The sequence below is a fragment of the Heterodontus francisci genome, chromosome 5, assembly GCF_036365525.1.
Source record: "Heterodontus francisci isolate sHetFra1 chromosome 5, sHetFra1.hap1, whole genome shotgun sequence".
NCBI classification, from domain to species: Eukaryota; Metazoa; Chordata; class Chondrichthyes; order Heterodontiformes; family Heterodontidae; genus Heterodontus; species Heterodontus francisci.
Window position 1 is genome coordinate 32,969,173 of NC_090375.1, and position 23,692 is coordinate 32,992,864.

Below are 23,692 nucleotides of genomic sequence, written 5' to 3' on the forward strand. Positions count from 1 at the left end.
GCTCCACCATTGGTGGCCCCAAGCCCTGGAATACCTTCTCAACTCTTCTGTGTCTACCATGCTTTCCTCCTTTAAGATACTCCTTAAAACCTACCTCTTTTTTTTCCAAAATATACTTTATTCATAAAAATCTGCAAAAATTACATTGCCAAACAGTTTCAAACAGCACCAAAAAATACAAACATTGCAAGGGAGATCAGTTTCCTTCTATACTAACATGAGTTTCTTCACAATCCTTCCATTTCACAATTGTCATGCCAAAAACCGTTTTACATTTACAGCAAATGAAAATATTAACGATACAGTTCAAGGGGTTTCCCATGGATCCAGCCCCTCAGTTCAGCTTGGTGGGGGGACCTTACACTGTGGTCTTTCCCCATTGAGCCTTTGCTGCGGCTGCCCCAAGCTTTAGTGCGTCCCTCAGCACGTAGTCCTGGACCCTTAAAACCTACCTCTTCGACCAAGCTTTTGGTCATCTGACCCAATATCCCCTTATGTGGCTCGGTGGCATATGTTGTTTTAATACTCCTGTTAAACACATTATGGTAAAGGCGCTAAATAAATACACATTGTTGTTTTGATCATTTATTCGAAGGTCACAACCAATAATGTTGGCATGAAGTCTCAACTAGGCAACGGTACAGTTATAAATTAACATTTATTTTTATTTAGAGATACAGCACTGAAACAGGCCCTTCGGCCCGAGTCTGTGCCGACCATCAACTACCCATTTATACTAATCCTACATTAATCCCATATTCCTACCACATCCCCACCTTCCCTCAATTCCCCTACCACCTACCTATACTAGGGGCAATTTATAATGGAAGTATGCAGTCATAGCTTCAGGTTACAGTTGGAATTCAAATGTTATGACATATTAAATCCTAAAGATAGTTTTTTGATGTTCTATACAGAAAAGTTATTTTTAAAAGCTAAATTTAGACAATTTAAGTTTGGGGGAAATTAAATTACTCAAATTAAAAGGTAAAGATGTCTCATAATCAACTTCATTCATAAAAGTGAATCCAACTTGATAGCAAAATATAAAATGGTTACCAAAATTTAGATCTTACCAAATTGCAAGATATTCTGATGTTCAAGCTATGTATTTTACTAAATTGAACTACAGCTAGACTCTCAATTCAGCATCCACCCCACCACACCCCACTCTCCACGAACATTACTACAAATATTTTCTAACCAAAAAATTCAAAAATAGTTGAAAACTTGTGGTATATATGCTACATATGCTGGGTCACAGTAAAATTTAGATGTATATTTAGAATAATATTCCTTGCCTGTCATGTATGTTGAACTTGTCAGCTTAATAGTCAATTTATTTTTCATTGCAAATGGTTGTGTCTATATTTTTCTCTTTTCTTGTTGATTATTTTCTATTTCCACTATAACTGATCAATCTGCCATGGCATTGCACATATGAAGTCAACACCAAGTTCAGCCTCTGGACCAAATAGAGCGAGAGGGCAGGGGATAAAGGAACCTGGTTATGCAGACTTAAGCTATTTGCCATCTTAAAAATCATACATTCTGGGAGGAAAGGAATGCTTGCTATGTTGGGTATTGAATTTTTCTGATGAAATGAATCTCAGTAACAGGGAATTTTAACAGAGGACAGGTCCCATTCAATAACAGCTTTCCAGCTTTACAGAAGGCATAATGTCTTAACCTACATTGTTCAATGCTTAGTACTGCTCCCTTTGGGTGGTTTCAATTTGTCACAGTTAACGCAATATTAATACTGATGCATTAGCAATCAGGGTCATGGGAAACCCAGATTTTCTGAGTAAGGAAAGGATGAAACTGGTAATTTCAGGCATCAAAATCACTTGCGTAACATTTTATTTAAATTTAATGTGGCAAAAATTTATGACTGAAGAATTTGGCGCAGTAAGAGTGTTAACACAAGGCAACAGACAGCAGGCATAAATGGGTCATTTTCTGGTTGGCAAGATGTAACGAGTGGTGTGCCCACAGGGATCTGTGCTGGGGCCTCAACTTTTTACAATTTATATAAATGACTTAAATGAAGGCACCGAAGGTATAGTTGCTAAATTTGCTGATGGCACAAAGATAGGTAGGAAAGTAGGTTGCAAAGAGGACATAAGGAGGCTACAAAGGGATACAGATAGGTTAAGTGAGTGGGCAAAAATCTGGCAGATGGAGAATAATGTGGGAAAATGCCAGTTGTCCATTTTGGCAGGAATAACAAAGAAGCATATTATCTAAATGGTGAGAGATTGTGGAGTTCTGAGATGCAGAGGGATCTGGGTGTCCTAGTGCATGATTCGCAAAAGGTTAGTATGCAGGTACAGCACGTAATTAGGAAAGCTAATAGGATGTTATAGTTTATCACGAGGGAACTGAATACAAAAGTATGGAGTAAAAGCAAAATACTGCGGATGCTGGAAATCTGAAACACAAACAAGAAATGCTGGATTCACTCAGCAGGTCTGGCAGCATCTGTGGAAAGAGAAGCAGAGTTAACGTTTCGGGTCAGTGACCCTTCTTCCGAAGAAGGGTCACTGACCCGAAACGTTAACTCTGCTTCTCTTTCCACAGATGCTGACAAAAGTATGGAGGTTATGCTTCAGCTATAAAGGGCATCTGTGAGACCACATCTGGAGTATTGCGCGCAGTATTGGACTCCTTATTTAAGGAAGGATGTAAATGCTTTGGAAGCAGTTCAAAGGTTTTCTAGACTGATACCTGAAATCGGCAGGCTATCTTTTGAGGAAAGATTGGACAGGCTAGGCTTATATCCGGTGGAATTTGGAAGAGTAAGAGGCGACTTGATTGAAACATAAAAGTTCCTGAGGGGTCTTGACAGGGTGGATGTGGAAAGGATGCTGCCCCTTGTGGGAGAATCTAAAACTAGAGGTGACTGTTAGAAAATAAGGGGTCGGCCATTTAAGACAGAGATGAGGAGAAATGTTTTCTCTGAGGGTAGTGAGTCTTTGGAACTCTCTTCCTCAAAAAGGCAGTGGAAGCAGAGTCTTTGAATATTTTTAAGGCAGAGGTAGATAGATTCTTGATAAGCAAGGGGATGGAAGGTTATCGGGGGTAGGTGGTAATGTGGAGAAATCAGTTCAACAATGAACTTATTGAATGGCGGAGCAGCCTCTAGGGGCCGAGTGGCCTACTCCTGCTCCACATTCTTGTGCTCGTATGCATGATAAAACTAGGATGAGAGGGGGGGACAGACAGGAAGGACCAAAATAAAAAATTTAATGTACTCCAATTTTTAACAGTGAAGAAACAGAGGCCTCAGACTCAAATAAAACAAAATATTTGCAATTAAAATTTAACTAAAATAAAGCATGAAGTAAAACTGACAGCAAAATTTACACAAAAGGAGAATAAGATGGCTTTATACCCACTCTGATCATCTTCACTGCTTCAGGGAGGGGCAATTAGGATCGTCGCAGACTGGGTGGAGAAACCCCCAGTCGCCACAATGTGTAAATTGAACACTTGTACATCTTTTCTCAAGTACTCCAATTCTTTTCCTTTGTTTGAAGTGTTCATCCAAAGTACAAGTCTGATGTTAATGATTGCATTCAAACAACCAGACTACAATTCGCAGAAGCCATTGTGCAGCTCTAGATTTCCCTCCCTCTACCCTAAGCAGGTCCAAGTCCATACTTGCTCATTTTTTCCTGGTCTTCACCAAAATGTGGCCACTTCCCACTCACAACTCACCACCACAAGGGCAATTAAGGATAGGCAATAAATGCTGGCCTAGCCAGCGGCACCTACATCCAGTGAAATAAAAAAAAACCCATGCTCCTGATTTGCAAGTCCCCCAAGCAAACTGCTGTTATTTCTCACATAAGCAACACTCCTGCCACTATCTCTCCCAATAGTAGCCCTCTCCTGCTATCCAATCCAGACCATAGTCGACCGCTACATCGACTCTTGCACCAGACAGACTTCACTGATCACATTTTTCTTCCTTCTAGTCCTACACACGCTAAGGAATGAAATAATTTTTCACCAACTTGTTCACAAGATTTAATTTATGGAGAATCCTCTTAGCAATCTTTTAACACCAAGACCCTGAACAGAGCAGTTAGGCAGTTATAATTATGGTTCATAAGAATCCAGCAGAAATTTCCTATTTCAGAAAGCCTGTTTTAAAACAACTGACACAACAAACTGACTAGTTTTTTCACATTACCTGTTTACTCTTCTTGGGCATTTGTCTGGTTTTATGTCAATATCATAATGGTAGATTTCAATTTTTGGAATGTCCACCTCAAAGAAGTTGGCCTGTAGCTTGATTGGTCGACCCATAGTGCCAAAATCAGGTCTCACAGGTGGTTTGAAAGTTGACAACGTCTGCACTGGTGGTGGTGTTGGGGAAGGTACATCTAGAAGTGAAACATATTTGCAAAAGTGAATTTAAAATAGATTGTATATATCTATAGCTATCCCAATATATTGAGCATTTACAGAAAGACACTCAAACCTTGAAAAATTCTCAGCAAATAAATAATTCTGAGCAAGCTAGGTAACTCCTGTAATAATCAGTGCATTTTCATAAAATCATACAGCACTGGATGGGACCCTTTCAGGCCACTGTGCCTGCGCTGGCTCTTTGCACAAACTACTTAATTGGTCCCATTCCCCAGCGCATCGCGGGTGGCTGGGAGGGAGGGAGCGACAGACAGACATCTCCAATTCCTTTTTTAAAATTTACTGAATTTGCTTCCAAACAGTGCATTCCCAGTGATAACTCAACAAGTAAAAAAAAAAAAATCTCATCTCCCCTCTGATTCTTTGGTTAATTAACTTAAATCTATATCTTCTGGCTTCAGGCCTTCCGACCAGAGAAAACAATTTCTCCTTACTTACTCAAACGTCTTCATAATTTAAGCATTTATGTTAATTTTGGCTTAATGTTCTCTGCTCGGAGTACAATTCCAGCTTCTCTAGTCTCTCTACGTAACTGAAGTCCTTCACTCCTACTATCATTCTGGTAAATCTTCTCAGCACTCTGAGACCTGGACATCCTTCCCAAAGCGTGGTGCCCAGAATTGGACGCAATAACTAGCTGGGGCCTAACAAGTGTTTTATAAAAGTTTATCATAACTTCCTTGATTTGCATTCCATGCCTCTATTTATAAAACCACAGATCCCATATGCTCCAACAGCTTTATCAACTTGCTATCCTGCTACCTTCAAATATTTATGTATATAAGCCCCTTAAGAACTTTTGGGGGAACACAAACATCTAATAAACCAAATTATCACATTTTAGGTTTGAACTGTAAGCAATCCAACCAGCAGGTCTATCACTAGCCTTAGTGTACTGGTAAAATTACAGCTCTTGTGCAATCCTAATTCATCACCTTACATTGCTCCCACCAACCACAATACCAGACCTATGAACAATATTTATCCTCGTGTCACTTAGCTCCAAATGGTAATCTCAGACACAAGGAGTTGGAAGAATAAAACCTGTAATCTGACTATGCTGCTGTGTGTTTCCTGCAGTTCAAGTGAATATATAAACATTTAAAACTTACCATTGCACTTCATCTAAATCCTAGTTTAAAAAGCATTTGGTTACATAAATTCAGACTCAGCATTATTCCTAGCTAAAATCCTAATAAATCTGTGTACTTTGTTGTTAAAAGTACCTACCGACTTAAAAATAATGTACACAAATGGAAACAGCACAGCATTACAAACAAAAATGCACCAATATAAAAATGTGCATCAGGCAATGAGTGCTCCCCATGCACAAATAGAGACTATCTATTTCAACAGCACTTTTCACTGGCCCTTATCTAACTTAAAAGACATGTTCCTCCTAACAAAGCCTTGCTTTATATACAATGATAAACAACTAGCAAGTCTGATTAAGGAAGCTAAGGAATCAACTGTTTTAAGTTCATCATATCACTGCGTACATTACCCTGGCCATGAACCTATTTTTATGTTCTCTTCCACCATCTTACCAAGCCATAAGCTACCCTCATTCATTCATCCATACATAGGAACATAGGACATTGGAACATAGGAAGATAGGAACAGGAGTAGGCCATTCAGTCCCTCAAGCCTGTCCCGCCATTCGATGAGATCATGGCTGATCCGCGGCCTAACTCCATATACCTGCCTTTGGCCCATATCCCTTAATAGCTTTGCTGAACAAAAATCTATCTATCTCAGATTTAAAATTAACTGTTCTAGCTTTAACTGCTGTTTGTGGGAGTGTGTTCCAAACCTCGACCACCCTTTGTGTGAAGTGCTTCCTAACATCTCTCCTGAACAGTCTGGTCCTAATTTTTTAGACTATGCCCCCTAGTTTTAGAATCTCCAACCAGTGGAAATAGTTGATCTTTATCTAGCCTGTCTTTTCCTGTTAATATCTTGAAGATTTCAATCAGATCACCCCTTAACCTTCTAAATTCTACCGAAAACTGGCCTAATTTATGTAATCTCTCCGCGTAACTTAACCCCTGTAGTCCAGGTATCATTCTTGTAAACCTACGTAGCACTCCCTCCAAGGCCAATATATCCTTCCTAAGGTGTGGTGCCCAGAACTGCTCACAGTACTCCAAGTGGGGTCTAACCAGGGTTTTGTACAGCTGCAGCATAACCACTGTGTTTTTATACTCCAACCCTCTAGATATAAAGGCTAGCATTCCGTTAGCCAATTTGATTATTTTCTGTACTTGCTCGTGGCATTTTAAAGATCTGTGCACCTGAACCCCCCAAGTCTCTTTGGACATCCACTGTACTTAACCTCTTCCCATTTAGAAAGTACCCTGCTCTATCCTTTTTGGATCCAAAATGTATAACCTCACACTTGCCCGCATTGAAATCCATCTGCCACAGTTTTGCCCACTCACCTAGTCTGTCAATATCTCTTTGCAATTTTATGCTAAGATCTAGACTGTCAACAATGCCGCCTTTGTATCAGCAAACTTGGATATATGACTTACTATGCCATCATCCAAGTCGTTTACGAATAATGTGAATAACTGAGGCCCCAACACAGATCCCTGTGGGACACCACTAGTTGCATCCTGCCAATTATCCATTATCCCCACTCTGTCGCCTACCACTCAACCAACGTTCTAACCATGTCAATAATTTGCCCTCAACTCCATGGGCTTCTACCTTAGTTAACAGTCTCTTATGTGGGACTTTATCAAATGCTTTCCGGAAGTCCATATAAATAACATTCATGGACACTCCCCTGTTCACTACCTTAGTCACCTCTTCAAAAAATTCAATAAGATTTGTCAGGCATGACCTTCCCGTCATGAATCCATGCTGGCTGTCCCCGATTAACTGAAATGTTTCAAGGTGTTCAGTCACCCTATCCTTGATTATAGACTCCAGCAACTTGCCCACCACAGATGTCAGGCTAACTGGTCTGTAATTTCCTTGCTTCCCCCTTTCATCTATCTTTAAAAGTGGAGTGACGTGTCACATTCCAATCCAGAGGGATCACTCCTGAATCTAGGGAACTCTGAAAGACTATAGTAAGGGCACCTACAATGTGCTCCCCTACTTCCTTTAACACCCTCGGATGGAAACAGTCAGGTCCTGGGGATTTCTCACTTTAGTTCCATTAATTTCCTTGTTACTGATGATTTACTTAAGTTAAATGTATTATGTCCCTGTCCCCTATCGGCTATTAATTTTTTCGGGACTTCCGGCAAGTTATCCTCCTTTTCAACTGTAAATACTGAGGCAAAGTAATTGTTCAACATGATGAGACAGCCTATTCCCACGCTCCTACTCTGTGGATATCCACAGGAAGGTACACGAGAAATCCAGAATATTCACTCCCTGTCCATCCTTTCAAGGAATAGTTCACCTTTGTTCACCAACCTTCCACAAAGACATGGAAATAACTGAAGTGCATCAAAGTATAAACTGAAATAAAAGCAAAATACTGCAGGTGCTGGAAATCTGAAATAAAAACAAAAGTGCTGGAAATACTCAGAAGGTCTAGCAACATCTGTGGAGAGAGCAGCAGAGTTGATGTTTCAGGTCAGTGATGAAGTCACTGACCTGAAACTTTAACTCTGCTTCTCTCTCCATAGATGCTGCCAGACCTGAGTATTTCCAGCATTTCTTGTTTTTATTAAAGTATAAACTAACATTACAGAACTACGTCTGTTATATGATGTTTTACCAGTATCCTGGGAACCGCACCATTTAACATGCAGGGCAGATTTCAAAGCACCAGATAGCAATAGAAAAACTATGCAAATTTAATCTTTCATGCACAGCACTCCAATTCCTGCAACTTTTATATTTGACCCAAAGCTTTGGTGATGGCTGGATCCAGATAGGCTGAAAATGCAAATGTTGTATCTCTGGACCATAGCAACTGGCTGAGTAGTCAAGCCTTCCTGTGACCATTTGTTTGCCACTGCTGCCTCCAGAAGAGGAAAGGCCACTTCAAGTACTTTCCTACTCAGACAGTGCCAGTGCTGCAACATTTACATCGCACTGCTACCAGAAATGCTGTAATGCAAATTAGAAACGTGTCAAATATGCAGCACTGGGAAATTCATAGTTGCGAGCAGAAACAGCTTACTAAAAAGGTAAGAATCACTGTGCACAATATTACAGGAAGAGAAACATCTTTGTATGCTGAGAATGCTCCGAAACAAAAATTAATATAGCACCTTTAACATAATAAAACATCCCAAGGTGCATTACAGGAGCATTATAAAACAAAGCACAACATAGAGCCACAAAAGCAGATAGTAGGTCAGATGACCAAAAGCTTGATCAAAGAGCTAGATTTAAAAGGAGTGTTTTAAAAGAGGAAAGCAAGTGGAGAGGCAAACCGTGCAGAGAGGGCATTCCAGAACTTAGGGCCTAGGTAACCGAACGTGCATCCACCAATGGTGGAGCAATTAAAATCAGGGATGCACAATAGGCCAGAATTGGAGCACAGATATCTGAAGTTTGTGGGGCTGGAGGAGACAGAGGGGCTAGGCCATGGAGGGATTTGAAACAAGGATGAGAATTTAAAAATCAAGACATTGCTTGGCCAGGAGCCAAAGTCAGCGAGCACAGGGGGATAGGGGAATGAGACTTGGTGCGAGTTAAGACACAGGCAGCAGAGTTTTGCATGACCTCATGTTTACGGAGAGTAGAATGCGCGAGACCAGCCAAGAAGACGTTGGAATAATCAAGTCTAGAGGTAACGAAAGCATGAATGAGGGTTTCAGCAGCAGATGAGCTGAGGCAGAGCAAAGTCGGGCGATGCTACAGAGGTGGAAATAGGTAGTCTTGGTGATGGGATCAGAAGCTCATCTTAGGATCAAATGTGACACCAAGGTTGTGAATAGACCAGCTTAATCCCAGACTGTTGCTAGGGAGAGGAATTGAGTCAGTGGCTACCGAACGGAGTTTGGAGCAGGGACTGAAAACAATGGCTTCCGTCTTCCCAATATTTAATTGGAGGAAGTTTCCGCTCATCCAGTGCTGGATATCGGATAAGCAGTCTGATAATTTAGCAACAGTGGAGAAGTTGAGAGAAGTGGTGGTGAGATGTATGCTGATGGCACTCAGCATACGTGAAAACTAACGCCGTGCTTTCAGATGATGTTGCCAAAGGGCAGCACGTAGATGAGAAATTGGAGGGGCCCAAGGGTAGATCCTTGGGGGGGCACCAGAGGTAATGGTGCGAGAGCAGGAAGAAAAACCACTGCAAATGATTCTCTGTCTACGATTAGATAGACAAGAATGGTACCACACGTGTTGCCACTGCATAGTAGAAGCATGAAACAGCTAGCTTCACCTGTTGCTCAAATTTTGGAAGGGTAATGTATCCCAAAAATTTGAGCAACAGATGAAGCTAGCTGTTTCACGCTGCTACTATGCAGTAGCAACATGTGTGCTGTTCGCCACTAACAGGATGGGTCGTCAAGCCAAAAAGACGTTCTGCCTATCACACAAATCAGTAATGTGATACATGAATTTCAATGCCAGTGTGATGCTAAGTATATAGGCCGTACGTCCCAAAGACTGGCGGATCATATCAAACAGCATGTCCCTTCCGCTATTCGCAATGGACAAGGTACAGACCGTATCCAACCAGCCCGTGCTTGCAAAACTCAAAACAGTGCCCAACATTAGATGCAATTCCACCATTGGACAATATTTGCTAAATAATCCTCAGTGCGCTGAGAAGTTCATCAGTAGGGCTCACAGTGTGGCGCGTGTGTGTGTGTACTGGAAGCTACATATGTTAATACACAGGGCCCTGTTCTTTGCAGACAGAAAGAACACGTACACATATTGTGCGGTTACAGCTAAACAAAATAAGTGACGGCCATTTGCTGGTTCATTCCTCAGGGCAAAGCCTTGACCAGAGTTAAGCTGCCTGGTTTAAATTTCAAAGAAAGTTTGGCAGTTTACTGTCAGTCACCATAAACTGGTGCATGCTCCATAACAATGTCTCTACCAGAGTCCACTTGAAAACCAATCAGCACTCACTTCTCAGCATTAATTTGTTGCTTCCCTTATATTGGTTATTCTTGCAAATTGTCCTGATGAACACAAGAGGAAAAGCTTTCACAAAATGACTTTTTTCAGCAATACTCAAGTTCTGTTCTACCAAACAACTATTTTCGGTAGAGGTATTTCACCATTGAATGATATCTATTCAATGCAATAATCTATCTTTTCTTGGTAGTGTGGAGGAACAGAGGGATCTTGGGGTCCATGTCCATAGATCGCTCAACGTTGCCACCCAAGTTGATAGGGCTGTTAAGAAAGCATATGGTGTGTTGGCTTTCATTAACAGGGGGATTGAGTTTAAGAGCCGCGAGGTTATGCTGCAGCTCTATAAAGCCCTGGTTAGACCACACTTGGAATATTGTGTTCAGTTCTGGTCGCCTCATTATAGGAAGTACGTGGAAGCTTTAGAGAGGGTGCAGAGGAGATTTACCAGGATGCTGCCTGGACTGGAGGGCATGTCTTACGAAGAAAGGTTGAGGGAGCTAGGGCTTTTCTCATTGGAGCGAAGAAGGATGAGAGGTGACTTGATAGAGGGGTACAAGATGATGAGAGGCAGAGATAGAGTGGATAGCCAGAGAATTTTTTCCCAGGGTGGAAAGGGCTATCACCGGGGGTATAACTTTAAGGTGATTGGAGGAAGGTTTCGGGGAGATGTCAGAGGTAGGTTCTTTACACAGAGAGTGGTGGGTGCGTGGAATGCACTGCCAGCGGTGGTAGTAGAAGCAGATACATTAGGGACATTTAAGCGACTCTTGGATAGGTACATGGATGATAGTATGAAGGTAGTTTGATCCTAGAGTAGGTTAAAGGTTCGGCACAACACCGTGGGCCGAAGGGCCTGTACTGTGCTATACTGTTCTATGTTCCATGTTCTAAACTGATGCATCCAAAGAACAAAGAACAGTACAACACAGGAACAGGCCATTCGGCCCTCCAAGCCTGCGCCGATCTTGATGCCTGCCAAAACTAACAGCTTCTGCACTTCCAAGACCCATATCCCTCTATTCCCTTCCTATTCATATATTTGTCAAGATGTCTCTTAAACGTCGCTATCGTATCTGCTTCCACCACCTCCCCTGGCAGCAAGTTCCAGGCACTCACCACCCTGTGTAAAAAAAAAAAACTTGCCTCGCACATCCCCTCTAAACTTTGCCCCTCGCACCTTAAACTTATGTCCCCTAGTAACTGACTCTTCCACCCTGGGAAAAAGCTTCTGACTATCCACTCTGTCCATACCGCTCATAACTTTGTAAACCTCCATCCTGTTGCCCCTCCACCTCCTTCATTCCAGTGAAAACGATCCGAGTTTTTCCAACCTCTTCTCATAGCTAATGCCCTCCAGACCAGGCAAGATCTTGTTAAACCTCCTCTGTACCCTCTCCAAAGTCTCCACGTCCTTCTGGTAGTATTTTACTGGCCTCTACAGTTTTTGCTATATTGGTGTATCGTCATAGCGGCTCAAAACTTACACTGCAAGCAGTCATAATGTTGCTGTCATATTCGTTAGTATTCCTGACTTATGCTGTACATTCAAAACATCCAATCATATCTTACATAGTCTTTACTTCAAGAAGAATCCCAGTAGATTGACCCGATTCTTGTGTTTTCTCTACTCCCTTGTTTTAGTAGCTTTTTGCACCTTATCCATCTCACCTAAATTCTTTCTATAGCGTGGGTTCAAGAAATACATTATTTCAGGTGTAGCCTGACTAATACTCTACATAGGCTGGGATTTCACATTGGGTGGATGGGAGCCAGCCACCGACTGAAAAGTCAGTGGCAATCTCGCTTCCACCTCGCTTGGGGACCCGACCCGCATTTTACGGGTCCCCAGGCTTTAATTGTTCCGAGGCGGGACTTCCACCCCGCTTGAGGAAGGAGGTCCCGCCTCATTGAGCTGCCGGCCAATCAGCCAATGGGGGAAAGAGAAGGGGGCGTGTTGGGTGCTGGGGGTGGTTGGGATAGCAGGGGCAGCCCTCCATCGGGCACCCTGTGCCGATGAGCAGGGCCAACCCCAGGGTCGATCGCAGCCGCCTGGTTTTCACAGGCAGCTTTTCCCAGCTCCAGGAAATCCGCGTGGAGGCAGGCAAAGGCCCTTAAGTGGCCACATAACGGCCTTGATTGGCCTCGGGCGGGCAGGCAGGGCAGCAACGCCCCCCCCACCTTCCCGCCCTATGTAAACAGGGGAGGAGATGGGAAAGCCTTCCCCGGAGCCTTCCGTTCCATTTTACACCACCACCCCCACTACCACCATCCAGCTCGTTGCGGTGGCGTAAAATTCTAGCCATAGTATCAGAACTAGTCTGTACCTGCTTTTAATATAATATTTCCAACATTTCTCAACAGCAGACACTGGCTACATGATGCATAACATAAACCCAACAGCTAAGACACTGCATGACCTGAATGTAGCCAAGACAGCCATGCACAAGAGGGAGATAACACGCAAACACTGGATCAGCTTATGTTAAGAAATCCAAACTGCATATGACAAAGGAAATTTACAAGCTATGTATGAAGGGATCAAGAGGCACTTGGCTCTGCCATCAACAAAGTTGCTTCCCTGAAGTTGGCAGATGGTGATGTACTCACTGACAGAAGTAAACAGATGTCCTGCTCTCCTGAACACTACTGTGAGCTGTATACTTCCCAGAGTCGGATATCTCCCAGTCTGCGCTTGACTCTCTCCCACAACATCCTGTCATGGATGAGTCAGAAGAACCCTCATCACTGGAGCTCGAGAAGGCCACAGACCACTTAGCAAACAGAAGGGCACCCAACAAGGATGGAATCCCAGCTGAAATGCTCAAGCATAGTAAGTCCCAACTATTGCCACACTTGTATGACTTCCTCCTTCGCTGCTAGAATGTAGTCTGTTCCACAGGAGATGTGTGATGCCAAAATCATCACATTATACAAAAACAAAGGCGACAGAGGGGACTGCAATAACCTACAGGGCTCTACAAGATTTTGGGAAAAATTGTCTGTCCACCGATGTTCCTCTGTCTCATCTGCTCCTTCCGTGACAACATGCATTGCACTGTACAGTTTGATGGCTCCACTTCTGACAGTTTCGGAGTCAGGAATGGAGTGAAACAGGGTTGTGTCCTAGCCCTCACTCTGCTTGGCATCTTCTCCATGCTCCTGACCTTCACTTTCCCTGTAGATATGGAAGGAGTCTACTTGCACACTAGGTCAGACATCAAGCTCTACAATCTATCAAAACTGAAAGCGAAGACAAAAATACATCGCGTCTTGATCGGAGAACTCCTCTATGCTGATGACACTGCACTAGTCGCTCACACGGAAACTCAGCTACAAAGGCTCATGGACAGTCTCTCCCATGCCTATAACTTGTTCGCCTTGACGATCACAGTTAAAGAAAGCCATAGTGATGGGTCAAGGTGTTGCATCTTGGCTTTTGATCACACTAAATATCACCCCACTGGAAGTAGTTAGCAAATTCTGTTACCTTGGACCCACGGTGCCAGACAATCCATCCCTTGTTGCAGAGCTCGAGGCGGGAGGAGTGCACTATTTATTCTAGTTCCACTTCTCCACAGGTCACAACATATTTAAATTTTTGTCCACATACTAATACGGTCAATCATAGACCCTTTTTATCCCAGAATAAAACACACCAACTAGGTTTCTTTAGGAAACAAAATTATCCGATTATAAAACAGCTCTTAACCAGTAATGAAGCAAAGCATAAACACACAGAATGAAATATAAAAATTCCCTTTTTACCTTCGCACCTCACACACACATATATTGGTTAAATCGAAAAATAAAGATTCACTCATTAAAGCTCGAGAACAAAAGAAATACTTTGGCCAAAATATTTGGCAATTCTTGAAGAAAAATATGAAAAGATGTCAGAAGGCCTTTTTGGTTTGGTGTCCCAAATACGTATAGACGGCTATCACTGGGATCTTCCTAGAGCAGTTCTTGACCAGCGACATTGAAGATTGGTTTGGCAGGCTTTCCAAGGAAAAGTGCAGTAACAGGCGTTTCAGGCAGTTTCATTTACAGTTGCTTCTCAGCTTCTCAAGATGAAAACCTGGCAGGCATTTTCAAACAGCTGGAACAGACCAAGCTCAGTGTTTCTCTCTTGGCAGGTTTTCTCCAACTGTCCTTTCAAACCACTGTACATATCCCAACTCACTGTCCAAAGTGAAACAATACACAATGTCAGGAGTCAAGCTTTCTGACCCCTATAAATCTTGATCTGGCACTTCCCTGTAAACATCTTACCCAAGTCAAAAACCACCCCTGCTGGGTAATTATTTGAAGACAGGTGCCTTCCAGTAACTGTTTACAGTTACAGACCTCCCAGTGACCCTTGAAAAAAAATCCACTCGGTATTTACAGTTTTAAACCGCAATTCCTCAAAATTTAACCAAAAAATGGAAGCACTTGGAACACGCATAGGGAAAGCAGCTACAGCCTTTGGCCGACTCACGAAATGCGCAAGGGATAACGCCAAGCTGACCCTTAGAATCAAGCTGATGGTTTATAAGGCCTGTGTTCTCAGCACCTTGCTGTATGGCTGTGAAACATGGGCGACTTACAGCTACCAGGAACAGAAGCTCAATTTCTATCTTCGCTGTCTGCAGCACATTATGGGTATAATCTTTCTGGGCCAGAATTTGCTGGCAAAAATAACAGCATATTTACTGCCTGCAGAGTGATTATTGGGCCAGAATTTACTATAAAAGATGAGGCTAACAGTGCTCAGTTATGTATGTGCAAATTGGTCAACTCTTCCACGCAAGTGCAGATGCGTAGCTAAATGCAAAAATCTGGAAGTTGCTGTCCAACTTATGTAGCTTCTCTGTAAACTGTGAAAACAGCATTTTGTCAGTTGGCTCCTGATTCAAAAATATTGAACGGCATGAAGTTCCTGCACTTATGTTGTGGATGCGGACTAAACCCACCACAGAAAGCTAGGACTTGGCCATTTCTGTCTACATACCCTTTTCAATGGCATAAGTCTTAATTACTGCCAATCGACCCACCTCGCACTGAAACCTAACTTTTACAACTTTGGAGTCTTGTTCCTTCAGATTATAATTGTTTACATTTTGTTTTCTTTGTCTATTTTCTCTCAAACTAATCTTTCTTCCACACCTGATTTGACATTTAATTCACCATTCAAATTATAATTCTTGATTCAGACTCTCTGCTGTTCATTAACAATGCTTCAATCTGATTGGTTAATGAAATACAGTTGTTGGCTCTGTTCTGACAGGTACGCGATGGCCATTTGTATCTCTAATTTACAGCAGCTTCTAGTGCAAAAGATCATAGAAATTAAATGGACTAACAAAGTTGGGGGGGGGGGGGGGGGGGTGATGAACATAGTTTGTTCATCAGCTACAGCAAATTCTGGCCTAATAAAATGAGGAAATTGTGGGGAGGGAAAATACCCCTCAGGATTGAAGAAAAAGTACTGCCTAAATTTAAAAAAAACAAGCCAAACCTGAGTTCCGAAGAAGGGTCACTGACCCGAAACGTTAACTCTGCTTCTCTTTCCACAGATGCTGCCAGACCTGCTGAGTGAATCCAGCATTTCTTGTTTTTGTTTCAGATTTCCAGCATCCGCAGTATTTTGCTTTTATTTTAGTGTTTAATTCACTGCCACTTCTCTTCCAGGAATGGCATTGACATGTTTGTTGGCCTATCAAAGTGAGTAAAATAATGTAAACCATGCAAAGGGAATAGATTGCAGCAGCACCTATAGAGCAATGAGTGAATTAAAAAGATCCAGAACAGTTACAGGCCATTATCCTGTTGTCTGCCAAAGTGTGAAACCCTAACATTTTGCTTACTTGATTCCGGAGCAGTAGATCATGTAAACATAGAAATAAGCACCTCAGCTGTGACTACTAGTTTTTAAGTTCACTGAGTTTCCATGTAAAAATTTCATCCCAAATATAAATTTCAAGACTACACGTTCTGGAACCAACCAGAGATCAGATTATATTAGACATGGCCTTCTGAAGAAGGGTCACTGACCCGAAACGTTAACTCTGCTTCTCTTTCCACAGATGCTGCCAGACCTGCTGAGTGGTTCTAGCATTTCTTGTTTTTATTTTATATGGTATTGTGCAACGTGACAGGATTAATTAATGACCTCAGAGTAAAGGCTCCTCTAGGTAGCAGCAATCACAATAGGATTGAATTTTACACCCAGTTTGAAGGAGAAGAGTGGGTCTAAGACTAGTATTTTAAATTTAAATAACGGCAACTATGTGGACATGAAAGCTGAGCTAGCTGAAGTGAACTGGGTCACTAGGCTAGGAGATAGATTAATACAGAAGCAGTGGCAGACATTTAAGGGGATATTTCAGAATACTCAAGCATATTTCTACTATAACGAAAAACTTCTAAAGGGAGGGCCCCCCCCCCCCCATCCATGGTTAACTGAAGTTAAAGAAAGCATCAAACTTAAGGAAAAAGCATATACTTGTGCAAGGATGAGTGGCAGGTCAGATGATTGGTCAGAATATAAAGAACAGCAGAGAATGACTAAAAGGTTAATCAGGAGAAAGATATTAGAGTATGAAGAAGCTAGCTAGAAATGTAAAAACAGATAGCGGAGTTTCTACAGGTATGTAAAATGGAAAAAAGTAAAGTGAGTGTTGATCCTCCAGAGAGTGAGAATGGGGAGTTAATAGTAGATAAGGAAATGGCAGATGAAATGAGCAAATATTTTGTTTCTGTCTTCACTATAGAGGATACAAAATACATTCCAGTAATAGCTGTAAATCAAGTAGGTGGAAGGAAGAGAGGAACTTGGTGAAATTGCAATCACCAGGGAAGCAGTACCGACCAAACTGATGGAACTGCAGGCTGATAAGTCCCCGTGTCCTGATAGGCTTCATCGTAGGGTCTTAAAAGAGGTGACTAATGATGTAGTAGATGCTCGAAGAACAGCATTTCATTTTCCGATTAGGCACACTACAGCCTGCCGGACTGAACACTGAGTTCAATAATTTCAAAGCATGACGGGCCCCCCATTTTACTTTTATTTTCAGTTATTTTTTCTTTTTTTACATTTTTTACAAATTTTTTTTTCTTTTGTTTATTTCATTTCATTGTAGTTTGTTCAGTTTGCTTACCCACTGTTTTATTTCATGTTTGTACTTGCTGCTGCTCAATCTTCAGTTCGTTAACACCCTATCTATACTAATGCTTTGTCTTTCAACACACCATTAACATATTGTTTGCCTTTGCTCCATGACCTCTTGGTCAGCTATGTGACCTTGTCCAATCTACATCTTCTCCTTTGTTATCTCTTGCCCCACCCCCGGCTCACTTGCTTATAACCTTTGACATTTCTAATATTTGCTAGTTCCGAAGAAGGGTCACTGACCCGAAACGTTAACTCTGCTTCTCTTTCCACAGATGCTGCCAGACCTGCTGAGTGGTTCCAGCATTTCTCGTTTTTATTTCAGATTTCCAGCATCCGCAGTATTTTGCCTTTATATTACTGAGGTAGTAGATGTGCTGGTGTTAATGTTTCAAAATTCACTGGATTCTGAAAAACTTCCATCAGACTGGAAAGTAGTAAATATAACCCCTCTATTCAAGAACTGGGGTGGGGGTGGCAGAAAACAGTTAACTATAGGTCAGTTAGCTTGACGTCTGACGTGGGAAAGGTTTCAGAATCGATTAAAAGGAGGCTATAGCTGGGTACATAGAAAAACTCAAGGTAATCGGGGTCAGCATGTTTTGTGAAAGAGAAGTCATGTTTAACCAATTTACTGGAGTTCTTTGAAGGAGTAACATGCACTGTGGATAAAGGGGAGCCCATTGACTTGGATTTCCAGAAGGCATTTGATAAGGTGCCACATAAAAGGTTTTTGCGCAAAGTAGGAGCTCATGGTGTAGGAGGTGACATATTCGCATGGACAGAAGACTGGCTGGCAGAAAACAGAGTCTGCACAAATAGGTCCTTTTCTGATTGGTAGGATGTGACGACTGGAGTCCCAAAGGAGTCTGTGCTGGAGCCTCAACTTTTTACAATTTATATCAATGGCTTAGATGAGTGGAGCAATGGCATGGTAGCTAAATTTGCAGATGACACAAAAATAGGTAGGAAAGTATGTTGTGAAGAGGACAGAAGGAGGTTGCAGACTGATATAGATAGGTTGAGTGAGTAGGCAAAAATCTGGCAGATGGAGTATAATGTGGGAAAATGTGAAGTTATTCACTTTGGCAGAAAAAAATAAGAGAATATTTCTTAAACAGGAAACGACTGCAGAATTCCGAGGTGCAGAGGGATCTAGGTGTTCCAGTGCATGAGTCACAAAAGGTTAGTATGCAGGTACAGCAAGTAATGAAGAAGGCTAATGGAACACTATACTTTATTACGAGAGGAATTGTAAATAAAAGTAAGGATGTTATGCTTCAGTTATACAGGGCATTGGAGAGGCAACATCTCAAATACTGTGTGCAGTTTTGGTCTCCTTATTTAGGAAGGATGTGAATGCTTTGGAGGCGGTTCAGGGGAGTTTTACTAGATTGATACCTGGAATGAGTGAGTTGCCTTTGGACAGACTGGGCTTGTTTTCACTGGCGTTTAGAAGAGTGAGGGGAGACCTGATTGAAGTATATAAGATCCTGAATGGTCTTGACAAGGTGAATGCGGAAAGGATGTTTCCTCTTATGGGCGAGTCCAGAACTAAAGAGGCACTGTTTGAAAATTAGGGGTCGCCCTTTTAGGACAGAGAAGAGGATAAATTTTTTCTGAGGGTTGTGCGACTTTGGAATTCTCTGCCTCAGAAGGTGGTGGAGGCGAATTGAATTCAATATTTTTAAGGCGCAGATAGATTGATTCCCTTGCCTAACAAGAATCTAAGTCTATCGGGGGTAAATGTGAGTGTGGAATTCAAGACAGAAACAGATCAGCCATGATCTTATTAAATGGCAGAGCAGACTCAACGGGCTGAATGGCATACTTCTGCTCCTTATTCGTACGGTCAAATGGTATATATTTTACCGAGAAACAAAGGAAGGTTCGGCTGATTCATCAAAAGAAATTATTCTATTCCAAGAAATCAAGGAAAAAAAACATTCTGAAAAGGGTGAACGAACCCTTTGTGAATGTTTTCCAGTTCTCTTATACATGTACTGTACTATTTAATATTTTGCCTGCATTCTTTTTACTTGTGCGAATCATTTTAGTTATAAAAAATTGATTAGTTTAGCCTGTATGCAGTAGTTTAGCATTGATATTTTCTAGCTTTCAAAATGCCGAGGCACATAGTGGGCATGCTGCTTGTTCTCCAGTTGTTTATTGAATTTGGAGTTAATTGCTGGAATTGGGCTAGACTGACTCAGTGGCAGAAATGTTTTTTTAAAAAACACAGGTTTCAATAGATAGTTGACGTGATCTGCTTAAGGAAATGAGAAAGCTGTTTACCCAAGAAAAAGATGTTGAAAAAATGGCATTTGATGAGCTAGATTTTTTAAAAATGGTGCCAAACGTAGTAGTGCTTGGACCATTGTTTCTTAACCAGATCATTTATTCAGATTCAGAAGTACAGGTTTGTTAAACTTATCAATAGCACTAAACTAGGAGCAGGAGCGACAGCTAATGTAGTCACTCGACAGTAGAATTCAGATGGGTATACAATTGGAGAGAGAAATGGGAATATAATTTAATACTGATTAATATCCAGTGTTATATATTGGGCAGAATGCAAGAAAGATTTACAATGAAAACAGAATCAACAAAAGGTACCTTGTACTCACAAGCGATCTTTTGTTTTCAACGTTTAGAAAATGTGAATAATTAAAACAATTAAATAGAAATCTAAAAGTATCTACTCAGAACAGTGAACTGCAAATCTGTAGAGGTAATGGGGAGGTTTTACAATGCATTGCTCAAATTGTACGTACCTTAAACTGAATTCGTCACAAGATCATAAGAAATATGAATGACCTTTTGGCCCTTCAGGCCTGCTCCATCATTCAATATTATGGCCAATCTACTTGCACTGCTCCTTCCTACACTATCCCTGAATTCCCTTAATATCTACAAATCTATTGATTTCTGTCTTGAATACTCGTTCACACTGAACACAACTTGGAAGGAGCATTGAGGGTAGCAAGGCACAGAACGTACTCTAGGTGGGGACTACAATGCACATCACCAAGAGTGGCTTGAGAGCACCAACAGTGACTGAAATGGTCAAGTCCTGAAGGACATAGCTGCCAAACTGGGCCTGCAGCAGTGATAACACCAACATGAGGGGAAAATCAACTGACCTCCTCCTCACCAATCTAATTGTTGTAGGTGCATCTGTCCGTGCCAGTATTGGTGGGAGTGACCAGTATACAGTCCTTATGAAGACGAAGTCCTGCTTTCACATTGAGGACACCCACCATGGTGTGTCACTAGCACTCTGCTAAATGGGATAGACTGGGAAGATATACAGCAGGTCAAAACTGGGTATCCATGAGGCGTTGTCAGCCATCAGCAACAGAACTGTACTCCACCCCAATCTGTAACCTCACAGCATATCCCTCGTTCTACCATTATCAAGCCAAGGTTGTGATGAAAGGTCACTGACCTGAAACGTTAACTCTGCTTCTCTCTCCACAGATGCTGCCAGACCTGCTGAGTATTTCCAGCATTTCTTGCTTTTATTTTATTTAAGCCAAGGACTAACCCTGGTTCAATGAGGAGTGCAGGAGAGCATGGCAAACACAGCACCAGACCTAAAAATGAAGTACCAACCTCAAGCTACAAACACAGGACTACAAACATGCTAAACAGCACAAGCAGCATGCAATGGACAGAGCTAAGTGATCCCACAACCAACGGATTAGATCAAAGCTCACAGTTCTGCCACACAATCGTGAATGGTGATGGGCAATTAAACAACTAATCAGAAGAGGAGGCGCCACAAACATCCCCATCCTAAAGGATAGTGGAGCCCAGCACGTCAGTGCAAAAGACAAAGCTGAAGCATTTGCAACCATCAGAAGTGCCGGTGGATGATCCATTTCAGCCTCCGCCTGAGGTATCCAGCATCACAGACACCAGTCTTCAGACAATTCGATTCATTCCACATGATATTTGAGCAGCGTCTGAGTACATTGGGTGCAGCAAAGGCTGTGAGCCCTGACGACATCCCAGCGAGAGTAAAGACTTGTGTTCCAGAACTAGCCACACCCCTAGCCAAGCTGGTCCAGTACAGCTAAAACACCAGCATTTACCCAACAATGTGGAAAATTGTCCAGGAATATCCTCTGCACAGAAAGCAGGACAAATCCAATCCGGCCTATTACTACCCCAACAGTCTACTCTCAATCATCAGCAAAGTGATGGGTACCGTAGAGCAGCACTTACTCAGTAATAAGTTTCTCCCTAATGCTCAGCTTGGGTTCCGCCAGGGCCACTCAGCTCCAGACTTCATTACAGTCTTGGTCCAAACATGGACAAAAGAGATGAATTCCAGAGGTCAGGTGAGATTGACTGCCCTCGACATTGAGGTAGTATTTGGCTGAGTGTAGCATCAAGAAGCCATAGCAAAAATCAAGTCAGTGGAAATTAGGGGGAAAACTTGCCACTGGCTGGAGCCATACCTAGCGCGAAGGAAAATGGTGAGGTTGTTGGAGGTCAATCATCTCAGTCCAAGGATATCATTGCAGGAGTTCCTTAGGGCAGTGTCCTACATCCAACCATCGTCAGCTACTTCATCAAAGACCATCCCTCCATCAAAGGTCAGAACTCAAGCAGTTCACTGATTGTACAGTGCTTAGTACCATTCGCAACTCCTCAGACAATGAAGCCGTCCACACCCTAGACCTAGATAATATTCAGGCTTGGGCTGATAAGTGGCAAATATGTTCACGCCACACAACTGTCAGGCAATGATTATCTCCAACTAATCATCTCCCTTTAACGTTCAATGGCATTAGCATCGCTGTATCCCCCACTATCAACATCCTGTGGGTTACCATTGACCAGAAGTTTAGCTGGACCAGCCACATAAATTTTGAGGCTACTGGAGCAGGTCATAGGCTGGGAATTCTCCAGTAAGTAATTCACCTCCTGACTCAAAGAACAAAGAAAATTACAGCACAGGAACAGGCCCTTCGGCCCTCCAAGCCTGCGCCGATCCAGATCCTCTATCTAAACATGTCGCCTATTTTCTAAGGGTCTGTATCTCTTTGCTTCCTGCCCATTCATGTATCTGTCTAGATACATCTTAAAAGACGCTATCGTGCCCGTGTCTACCACCTCCGCTGGCAACGCATTCCAGGCACCCAACACCCTCTGCGTAAAGAACTTTCCACGCATATCCCCCCTAAACTTTTCCCCTCTCACTTTGAACTCGTGACCCCTAGTAATTGAATCCCCCACTCTGGGAAAAAGCTTCTTGCTATCCACCCTGTCTATACCTCTCATGATTTTGTACACCTCAATCAGGTCCCCCCTCAACCTCCGTCTTTCTAATGAAAATAATCTCAAACTCCTCAAAGCCTGCCCACCATCTGCAAGGCACAAGTCAGGACTGCGATGGAATACTAGCCACTTGCAAGTATGAGTGCAGCTCCAACAACACACAAGAAGCCCGACATTATCCAGGACAAAGCCATCCACTCTGCACCACATCCACCATCTTAAACATTCAATCCCTCCTACACAGGCCCTCAGTGGCAGCAGTGCATACCATATTGTTATGAGTGCTTCTATATTTTTAAGTTTTTTTTTTAAAAGGAGTCAGGTATTTTTGAGCTGGACATTGGTTTATTTTTCGAAAATTTAGAAGACTCCATGAATGGGTTTTTACCAGGGTCACCAAGGTCTGGCTTTGAACAAAAAATTACTGCAAGGAAGGAGAGCTAAAAACAGGCCCTTACTGGAAGGCACCTGTCCACAGATAATTACCCAGCAAGGGTTGTTTTTGACTTGGGGAAAGAAGTTTGGAGAAGTGACAGGTCAAGATTAATAGGGGTCAGGATGCTTGACCCATGTGACACTTTGGATAGCAAGCTGGGATGTGGACAATGGTTTGAAAAGACAATTGGAGAAAACCTGCCAAGGAAACAAAACCCCAGCTCAGATTTGTTTTTCTTTTTTTTTATATTCATTCATGGGATGTGGGCGTTGCTGGCTAGGACAGCATTTATTGCCCATCCCTAA

At 42.3% G+C, this 23,692-nt stretch overlaps 1 protein-coding gene across 2 annotated transcripts in view; it reads right to left on the reverse strand.

Moving 5' to 3' along the window:
* The window catches only part of ago2 (argonaute RISC catalytic component 2), a 133,795-nt gene that overhangs the window by 71,229 nt on the left and 38,874 nt on the right, over positions 1-23,692 (reverse strand). For both annotated transcript variants that reach the window (XM_068031294.1, XM_068031293.1), the window contains exon 2: positions 4,202-4,394. In XM_068031294.1, the coding sequence (XP_067887395.1) occupies positions 4,202-4,394 (193 nt within the window). The remainder of the gene's footprint in view (positions 1-4,201; positions 4,395-23,692) is intronic.